The sequence below is a fragment of the Sapajus apella genome, unplaced genomic scaffold (genome assembly GCF_009761245.1).
Source record: "Sapajus apella isolate SASKATOON/1434 unplaced genomic scaffold, GSC_monkey_1.0 scaffold3, whole genome shotgun sequence".
Classification (NCBI taxonomy): domain Eukaryota; kingdom Metazoa; phylum Chordata; class Mammalia; order Primates; family Cebidae; genus Sapajus; species Sapajus apella.
Genome location: NW_022436943.1, coordinates 47728188 through 47739094, shown reverse-complemented (window position 1 = coordinate 47739094; position 10907 = coordinate 47728188). Strand labels below are relative to the sequence as shown.

Here is a 10907-nt window from a genome sequence, read left to right as displayed (position 1 = left end):
TTTAATGCTTTGGGGATGGAGTGAAGGGTGGGAAGGTGGAGGTGGGGGTGGGAGGGGGTCTTCTCTGTGCTTGTGAGGACTGGGTCCTGGGTCCTGTTCTCTGGAGTGTCCTCGAGCCCCCAGCTGTGCATCTTTGCAGGGAGCCCTAGGCCTGTACCCTGCTCTCCTAGCTCAGCTCAGAATTAGGAGCTGCTGGAGAGGCAGGGCTGAGAACTGGGGCAGGAGGGTCCCCCTGGGCAAGGAAGATGGCCGAGCCTCCAGCCTTGTTGCCAGGGCCTGCAGCTGTGGAGCACAAGAGAGTACATTCTCTCTTCCCACCAAGGCTTCCCTGGGCTTTTCCAGATATGGGCAGAAGCTGTACTCTGGGAGGCTGCCACCTGTCACCTGGGCTCTGGGCCTCCAGAGGGTCTCCATGTCCCTCACCACTGCAGGGAGTTCATGGGCAGCCTGATTTGAAGCCCTCCTTTCTCCCAGGGGTGATTCCCCTCCTTAAGCTGGTACCCAGTGGGCTGTTTTCTCAGTCGGGTCTGAGGAAGGGCCCTGGAGTCATCTTGCTCCATTACCTCCGGCTGCTGGGCCAATTTCTTCTGCCAAAGGGAGTTCAAGACAGTTCCCTTCCCCCATGGGGGCAGGGGAGTCACAGCCACTGATATTTAGGTGATGTCTCTTAGGACTTCAGTGCCTCAGCTACCTGAACTGTAAATGTTTCTGAATTTCACATATTTTTTTTTGCATGCCTTAGGAAGAAGCACATAGGTAAAACCAGCAGTTTCCAGTAGTGTAGGGGGTTTTTGAGAAAGGCCCCTGGAGCAGTGGAGAGACAGGATGGTGCACATGCAGTCTGTGTGCTTGGTCACACAGAGGCCTGCATGCAAGTAACAAAGCAATTGTCAAGGGCTTGTCAGTAAAATATATTAGAAAAAACAATTTGAAGTCAAATGAACAAAACTCCAGATACCATTGAATAAGAAATCTTGCATCAAGAAGGGCTTCTGAAAAGGCCCATGTGCTCCAGTCGCAGCTCCAAAAGGCCCCACTGTGGAGCCCAAGTCTGGGAGCCCCGAGACTTCTGGCTGGCCAGAGGCTGGGGTCCGTCAAGGGCTTGCCTCTCCTTCAGAATCAATAACATAGATCTTAAGTGCAATTGATTAATAAGCAATGAGTTAACTGTAGCTTCCTTTAGCTCTACCGAGCTCTTTTTAAAAACTCAAACTTGATCAGCCTTAGAAAAGGGGTAGGGGAGGGGAGGGAACCACAGGCCATTTCTCTAAGGGGTCTGCTGTGAAGTTTTAAATGAAAGCTCTAGTTTTAGGAGCTTGAGCCATTTCCTGACTGCGCTGGCCTGGCAGTCTGGCTGCTGCACAAGAGTTTTTAAAGAGGGGTCAGAGCCTGCCCGTGAGAGCGGGTCTTCTCACCACGTGGGGCTGTACTACGTGGTGGTCTTGGTTTCTGTTTATAGAAATGCCCTCTCACCAACCTGCCCCACTGTCCCAGCTCCTCTCCTCTTAGAGAAAAAACTGATTACCTCAACTTGAATATGAAACTGTGATTGAAAAAAGTCAAAATGTTAAGAAGCATCAAAGCGAAAAAGGCAAAACTGGCTGAGGCCTCTGTCGATGGTCCTCAGCCTACTCGGGAACGTGAAGGGGCAGCTGGCGAAAGGGCATTCCTGGGGCCAGTTACTCTGCCCCAGTGATAAGCACACCAGCGGTGCACCGTGTAAGCTCTTTGAGGACTGAGGCCTGGAGATGCCTCCTCTCTCCCGGCAAATGCTGGAACCTGCTGGGCCTCTTGGTTCTGTGAAGTTCAATATCCACTTGATTCATCCAGGCAGTGTTCCAGGTTGGGGAGAGCAGGGTCTTCCACTGTCTCCAGAGGAAGAGCCATGACACTGCTTTTGACCATACAAGTGGATCCAGGGACCCAGGGTTCCTAGGGACAGGCAGTCCTCCAGGGGCTTAACATGCTTCTTGCCAACTTTCCTGTTAGCAGCTTCAGTTTATATCACCCACAGTGCGTGGGATACTGTTGAAGCCGCTGAAGTTATGGGTTATTTTATGTTTTGACATGGGATTTTTCTGTTTTCGATTGGAAGGAGGAGACAGAAATTGGAGAAAATGGGATTATTATCCTAGGGAAGGGCCATTGGCGAGGAGTTGAGCTGTCCCCTCTGAGCCCTGGGGACTCTCTGACCTGAGGCCTGGACACTGGGCCTCTCAGGTCACAAGAAAAAGTTCCCTCCTAAATTCTATTAGGATTTTGGAGAATTTTTGCACAGTAATAAGCTCTGGGTTGCTCTTTGGGCTTCTCAAAAGGGAAAAGTTCAATTCAAAGATTGTAAACTATGTATTCCAGCTGTGCTGCTGACCTAGTTGGATAGTTGTACCTCAAAAAGTAGGTGAGAGCTGGTTTCCTCATTGTCCCAGGGTGTCAAATACTAATGACATAAGAGCTCACTTACATGCCAAAATTCACTTTTATGCTAGTTTTTCAGTGCTTTAATATTTGTAACTTAAATTTTAAAACTCGTATTTACAAACACTACTGTAACTTCAGTGAAACCGAATTGTGTGATTGAAGCTTTTTGCTTATGATAGTATTTATTACACTACTTAATTCAGTAAATATATAAAAGTAGCCTTCAGTTTATTTTTATATTATTTAACATGTTTTTACCTGCAGTTGTGTATGTGAATTTACCTTGGTAATTGAGATGTCATGCATGCTAAGGACCAATAAACTATCACTGAACAAAAAAAAAAAGAGTACTACCTTCTAGTACTCTGATGTCATTCAAGTTCCACCATTATCTCAGTCATTCTTTAGAGCAAAAAGATTCAGATTAGAACTATACATTTAGTTCTGATTTAGTTTTTACCTATTTTTAATTTCCATCCATCTGGAACAGTTCCTTAGTCTTCCCCTTGAATTGCATTGACCTTGACACTTTTGGGGATTATAGACCAGTTTTTTTTGTAGCTTGTCTTTGGGTATTTTGTAACATGTCTTTGAGAGAAACCAATTTGGGTTTCTCTCTTTCTTTATGAATATATTTCAGTTATGCATCTTTAACAGGAATATCACAGAATCAATGTTATAATCTTTTTCATCCTATCATGTGGCCCATGATTTCAATTTATCCTTGGTGATATTAACTTTGGACATTTGACTAACATGGTATCTATCTGACTTATCCATTCAAAAGTTACTATTTTCCTTTTTATAACTAATAAGTCTTTTGCGAAGCGATATTTTGAGTCTATGAAATATCCCATTTCTCATCATTCACTTTAACAATTTATATCAATATATACTAATGGTTTTCTATTCAATGGGTTATAATTTGTTACTACCATTTTTGATTTTCCAGCTACCCCATATTTGGCCAATAGGAACCCTTACAAGCTGGTTTCTGTGTCTTTTTGACCTGTCTCTATTACTCCTTGAATAATTCTTGGCTTGAATAATCCACTTTTCCTGCTCTAGCCCTAGAATCAGCCATTTTACAAGAAACTCTGGTTTCTTTCAGTGTAGAATCGTATTGAGAAGCCAGGATCTGGGCATTAGACGTGCTCATAACTATTAGGGTGTTGCCCTAAGAGTAGACGGTGCTAGTAAATAAATGAATATATGTATTTATATACATAATCTGTATTATTTATAGTTCTGTATATCTCTATATATTATAAAATAAAGATTCATTATAATTTCTTCAATACCAATTTAATACCACAGGGAATGTTCTAGCTTTCTCACTTTCTGTATTTATAACTCCATTCTATGATGGAGAAATTCCTAGCTCCTATTGTTTTTAATATATTTATTAATTTTTGACCACTACTGTCACCAAAATCTCATCACTGCTACTGCCTGCATATTCCTATACAGATAACCCTCCTCACATTAATTTGGGCACTGACACCCTGAGCCACAACCCCTTCCCCTTACCATGTGGAAGCCTTTCTCAACCAACTGGGTTCCTTTTTTTTTTTTTTTTTTTTGAGACAGAGCCTCCCTCTGTTGCCTAGGCTTGAGTGTAATGGCATGATCTCTGCTCACTGCAACCTCTGCCCCTTGGGTTCAAACAACTCTCCTGCCTCACCCTCCCCAGTAGCTGAGAGTACAGGCTTGTGCTACCACGTACCATGCCCGGCGAATTTTTGTATTTTCAGTAGAAATGGGGTTTCACTGTGTTGGTCAGGCTGGTCTCAAACTCCTGACCTCAAGTGATGTGCCTGCCTCAGCCTCCCAAAATGAGCGTGAGCCACTGCACCTGGCCCAACTGGTTTCTGACACCTTGTACCAGACTGACCTCCCTTTGTGGATACACCTCATGCTGCTTGAGCTCTAAAACCCTGTTCTAGGCTACTGTGGCTTCCGCTGCCTCCTACACAGATGCTATCTCACTCATTTCTTCCTCATGGCTTTTGGACAGAACTTTATAGGAAAGAGAAGAGAAATCCCACCTCCCCTCACTTACTTAAATTCTGCAGTACTTTAAGGCCAAGTTCTTCATCTTCTTGGAATCTGTCTCCCACTTCTTACGGAAATGATTTCTCCTTTCTGGAAACTTACGCTGTATTTTTTTGTTCTGTAATCATCTCATGTTGGCTTGTATATCCTACTGACTCCATGTCACACTTTGCGATCAGGGGCTATTTTCTGTAATTTTTTTTCCCTTTAGTAGCCTTTAAGAAGTTTTTTTTTTTTAAGTGACAAATGCAAAGGCAGATACCAAAAAAACCTACTAGTTGATTTATGGTGAAGGGGTTTTTTTGTTTTTAAATACAAAATTTGATCATTGGACTCTGCTTTATTATAAATCAACTACTCTTTTATAGTTGAATGATAGTAAAGTCAAGGAATTTAAGTGGAAAACATTTGACTTCTAAGAAAGAGAACCTTGTTCCTTTGATTTTACATTAATTTGTATATGCAGAAAACAGTAAATGTATGTTAAATTTTAATGCCCTATTATTTTTCTGGATTTATGCAAATTTTTCATTATTATAGGCAGTCCCTGCTTTACATAATTTCCATATTCATAAATCTCAGTAACAATGTTTCAGTTAAATAACATCAGTCCCCAACAACTCAGTTCAAATTAATTTAGTACAGTATAACAACTTTCAGTAATTGTATAAAGTACAAACTTTGCTGCTAGCTCCTCAGTCCATAAATCGCTCCGTAAAAACATATGTGCGTCATGATCATGACCAATCACATCACTTTTTTTTATAGTCTGTTGGTGATTGGTATATCTGTCATTCAGTTCACACACAGACAGCAAAGCATGTTTCTTCCTTGTCTCCCACTGATAACCTATGTGATATTTTACAAAATTGATATTCAAAAGGAAATTGACCAAACAAGATGAAATCGCAGCCAAGAAACAAAAAGTGAAAATGCTGAACTGAAATTTCAATCAAGTGTAAATGGAGTATAGACGAAATCGCTGATTTGGGAATGTTGATACTGCTATTGAACTGCTGCCATTTGAGAGACTACAGATATACATCCAGAAGAGGCTAGGGAGGGTGAACTTATCAATATAAATAAAGAAAATGAGGAGGTTGTGGTGAAAAGATGAAGCCGTTTCAGGGGAACTGACCCTGGCAAAAAGTTCACATTAAAGGAACCCTTGGAGATATATCATGACATTGGAAATGTAAAGAATAAAATGTTAGAAACTAATCCAGACTTAGAAAAGTGTATGACAATTTATCAAGGTATGGAAAGATGCTCACTGCATATTATATGATGAGAAGTTATATCAGAAGACTACCCCTGTTTTTTCAAAAAAAAACAAAACAAAACACTGTATCAGTCTTTCTAATGTTTTAAATTAAAGTATACTAAGTAAACATCAGTTTTACTATTTTCTTTTTTGTTTATTTGTTTTTCTGAGACGGAGTCTTGCACTGTCGCCCAGACTGGAGTAGAGTGCAGTGGCGTGATCTCAGCTCACTGCAACCTCCACTTCCCAGGTTCAAGTGATTCTCCTGCCTCAGTCTCCCGAGTAACTAGGATTACAGGTGCCTACCACCACACCTGGCTACTTTTTTGTATTTTTAGTAGAGATGGGGTTTTACTGTCTTGGCCAGGTTGGTATCGAACGCCTGACCTCATGATCCGCCTGCCTCGGCCTCCCAAAGTGCTGGGATTATAGGCGTGAGCCACTGTGTGTGTGGCTAGTTTTACTATTTTCAGAATTGTCCTTTATGTTTATACCTATTGTGAGAGAGTTTTTCATGTTTTGACAAAAAAATTTGAAAGGTTACAGAATAATTGCAACTTTTCCCATTGGTTACTAAAACTGCTTTGTACAGTTTAAACTTGACTTATCAATTATATGGCCCCACCTACTGTGTAAAGCAAAGACTGCCTGTATACTAGCATGTGGCACTTCTAAGTTATACATATATTTTAAAATGTGTATATATTTTATTTATTTTGTTGTGTGAATATATTTTGATTTTAAAATATTTTTAGCATGCAGATATCCCAAACCTGAGATTGCCATTGTGAAACGTGCAAAGGAAGTATCCTCAGCAGAGACCCCTGATAGTTTTGGTATAGTACAATCTTACAGTGTTGATTGTTTGCCAGATGTTTATTTTAATTAGTAAAGCATCTATTTGATGGAGCTTCCTGCTTGCTTGAAATAGAATGCCTAAATTTTTTCTGTTTGCATTAGTGTTTTTGACTGTCTGTATGATGGAACAATAATTGCATGCTTGACTAACTGAAGGATTAAATTCATGACCTTAAGAAAAGGCAAAATCACTTATATTTAATGATATTTAAATAGAATATTTAAAAATTGTTGAAATAACCATAGCAAGTGAAACTTCAGAAGCAACAAAGTCTATGAATTCTTTAGGACAAATGAGTAGGAAAAAAGGACCTCATGCAGGGAAATCTTCAGAATATTGCAAACAGAGACTGCATTTAAGTACAGTAACTACAGGAAATGTAGAGTGTTTTTAAAATATGTTTTTGAATAGTTTGATAACCTTAAATAAGTTCATATTAAGGTCATTCATGAAAGTGTTTTAGATTCAGCCACCATTCAGCTTGATGTCTAACTCAGGTTACATGCTTTGGTGGTGGTAGAAGAGTGTGTGTGTGTGTTTGTGTGTGTGTGTGAGAGAGAGAGAGAGAGAGAGAGAGAGAGAGAGAGAAAGAATGAGAGTGAGAGAGTGAGTAGAAGTATGTTATGAAAGAGGGAGGGGGGAGAGAGAGAAAGAGTAAAACAAATCTCTCTCTGTCCCTGTTTTATTTATTTATTTATTTATTTGAGACGGAGTTTCGCTCTTGTTACCCAGGCTGGAGTGCAATGGTGCGATCTCGGCTCATCGCAACCTCCACCTCCTGGGTTCAGGCAATTCTCCTGCCTCAGCCTCCCAAGCAGCTGGGATTAAAGGCACGCGCCAACATGCCTAGCTAATTTTTTTTTTTTTTGTATTTTTAGTAGAGACGGGGTTTCACCATGTTGACCAGGATGGTCTCGATCTCTTGACCTCGTGATCCACCCGCCTGGGCCTCCCAAAGTGCTGGGATTACAGGCGTGAGCCACTGCGCCCGGCTGTTTTATTTATTTCTGATTCGTATTTGATCTAGTTACTTTGCCTAAGAAGTATAACACAGTGTATGAAAAGGAGCCTGAAATATTTTGTGGACCAATTGAAATTTTGTAGGGGTAAGAGTTAAATAAAACTCAGACTGTATATATGATGCCAGGCAAAAACAGCAAAAACTAAGCTGTAAGAACATCAGAGAAATATAGGGGCATAGGGTGTTTACATACAGACACAGGCACACAGACACACACAATGACATATTAGTACATTGTCTGCAAAAATACCCCAGCATACTCTTACTTTGCCAGCTCTAATATTAAAAATTTTAAATTTCAATTTGCATGTAGAAGTTAAACATTTAATGCAAATGTATTTTGAAGAATAAAATGTTAATTTTGAAATATTCTGAAGATACTTTAGCTCTCAAATACTTATTTGAACTTATTCAAATTTATTCAAATAAAATTCAGATTTTATTCTATTAAGAATAAGATGCTTATTCTTATAGATTATGGCAAACAATGTCACTAGGAGATCAGGTGTTGCTGAATGATAACTGATAGTAGGACTTAACCTGTCAGTGCTCTTACCTTTTGAGACTCAGTGTTTAGTTATATCCCTACTTAAAGTAGTATGCTTCTTTATGAATGTTTAGATGGTACCTCTCTTGAAAGGATCATGAAAACCTTAACTCATTTTTTTGTATCATAAAACGACACCCAGAGGGCTTGTAACCTGCTGAAGATTTAGTGACTAATTTTATATCAGAGTTGGTATTTGTGTTAAGTCTTTTGGGCTTTTAGTTAGTGCTGTTTTTCACTCTAATACATTTCTTCAGTGTTAGCAATGGAGTAGCCCTAGGTTATAGGGTATCCAATTGTTTTGGAACCATGTAATAATTTCCAGTTGTTCTGAAACCATCCAGCAGAAACCACCTAATACCTCCATTCAAAAAATATTTTATTTGGTAACGTATGATGTGTCATTTGATTTTCTCCTCTTTGTTTTAACTTGAATGGTTTTAAAAAATATGTGAAGGGGAATTATATTTTATGAGAGAAAAAAAGCAATTTGAAAAGGATATTAGTATTTTAGATTTATTTAAAAACCTAGTATTTAGATTTATTTATTAGTATTTTATATTTATTTATTTAAATGCTGTTTTATTTCAATTTCAAATACTAATGAATGACCAGTGTTGACAATGTTTTATATATGCATATATGATTGATTTTTGGTTCTTCCATGTTTTTCTATTGAGAATTTATTAATCGAATGAAAAGTAGAGTGGGAAAATGAGAATCTCAGTTCTGGACTTAGCTGTGTGTCTTTGAGTAAGTCAATTAACTTCTCTGGGCCTAGGTGACTAATCTTCAAAGTGGAGAATTAAGTCAGTATTTCACAGTGGGTGTGCTTCTGGTATTTGGGTTGGATAACTCTTCATTACAAAGGACTCTATTGTGCATTGTAGAAAGTTTAGAATCCTTAATGAGGATGGTAGAATTTCCCAGTCATTGTTATATCCAAAACAACCCTGCATATGTAAACCTCTTCTGGGGGAGGGACCACTTCATGTTGAGAACTACTAGCAAATGGTCTCTAAGAATTCTTTCAGCTTCAACATTCTGTGAAAGAATTCTTATTCAGGGAATGATTGAAAGGGAAGAAGGTAATACATCATACACTGAAAAGCCTCTACTGCTTTCTAGATACGGAACAATTTTATTTTAAAATGAGTATCTTTTGCGAATCTGTGTAGACTGTTCACAGAGCTACCACTTATGATGTTCCAAGATAAATTATTTTATTCTAGCTTGTCTTAGGCTTTCTCTCTACAGTATCATCCATAGCTATATGATTTTTTTAAACAAAAAGTTATATGCTACTATCTCTATAAGTAAAAGCACAAAATTTATTTATTTATTTTTCTTAAAGACGGGGTTTTACCATGTTGGCCAGGCTGGTCTCAAACTCCTGACCTTGTGATCCACCCACCTTGGCCTCCCAAAGTGCTGGGATTATAGGCGTGAGCCACTGCGCCCAGCCAAAGCACAAGATTTTTTTGAAGTTGTACTGTTGTTTTAATATCTTAGCCTTTAAAAAAAGAATATCATTCTATATAGTAATTATTTTCTTTATCTTCTATAGGCATAAAAGAAGGAAAGGAATATAATTTTACTAGTATATATAATTGTTAAAGTACACAGTTATATGTGTAAGATCACAGATCAGTAGTATACCTGATTATCCTTTTAAAAAAAAACGACCATGAAATACAATTGTACTAAAAGGTACAGTTATTGTGGCTCTAGTATTTACTATTACTTAAGTCAGAGTTAAACAGTTAATGGGGATAGTACATTAATGTGGTTGTTAGTAAAGGTGATAATTAATTGAATACTATAGTTTTCTTCATGATTGCTACTGGCCAGCTCCTGTCCTCAGCTGTTATACCACTGGCCCCCACCAGTCTGGAATTCATTTGTTGCTTCTAGTTAACAGGTTGCAGTGAAGTCCCAGGTCGCATGATAAGTTCCCTGGAAGGTTAACAAGGTGACAGTTCTAGTTCTTTTATTTACTTAATTATTTGATTAAAAAAAGTCGATAGTTTTAGGGGTACAAGTAGTTTTTGGTTACCTGGATAAATTGTATAGTGATGAAGTCTGGGCTTTTGGTTTACCCATCACCTGAATAGTGTACATTGTACGCAATAGGCAATTTTTTTGTCCTTCACCTTTCTCCTGACCTCTTTCATTTTAAGTCTCCAATTTCTATTACGATATTTGTTTTTATAAAATTTAAGTAGAAATTTCTTTTCTACATAATGCATATGTTGCAGTAATTACTTTTAAATGCTAAATTACAAGATTATACTCAAATGCCTTTATGGGTTTTACATAAGACATACATATTTAGAAATAATTAAAAAGTCCTTTTACAATTAAAATTTCTATTTAAGAAGACTGGTTAATTAAAATCTACTAAATTAAAAGTTATGCTCTTTGCTATTTCTAAAGAGCTTAACTTGAGAAAGCTTAACATTCATTTTTCAGTTTTGAATGTCAATTTTTATAACTATATAACTTGGCCATATGAATTTGTTTCTTTTTGAAAAAACACTGCTGTGTTGCTTTGTAAACCACTTTTGGTGCATGTTGGATGCTTTGGCATTTGATTTGCTTAAATTATTTTGCTTACAGCATGGTTTGCATTTTAAGTTTGTGTGTTCTTTAATATGTTGTATATTTATTGTAAATTTTACCTTACCCATTTGAGCTTTTGGTTCTATTAAAGGACTAAGCAGTTATACATAATGTTCAGAAA

At 38.2% G+C, this 10907-nt stretch overlaps 1 protein-coding gene across 2 annotated transcripts in view; it reads left to right on the top strand.

Moving 5' to 3' along the window:
* TMEM65 (transmembrane protein 65) overlaps window positions 1-10907 on the top strand; it is a 65195-nt gene that overhangs the window by 19674 nt on the left and 34614 nt on the right. Inside the window, exon 2 of one of the 2 annotated variants that reach the window (XM_032246544.1) lies at window positions 6493-6573. The exons of the other annotated variant lie outside the window; for it this stretch is intronic. Within the exon in view, the coding sequence (XP_032102435.1) occupies window positions 6493-6573 (81 nt within the window). The remainder of the gene's footprint in view (window positions 1-6492; window positions 6574-10907) is intronic. 2 annotated transcript variants of the gene reach the window in all.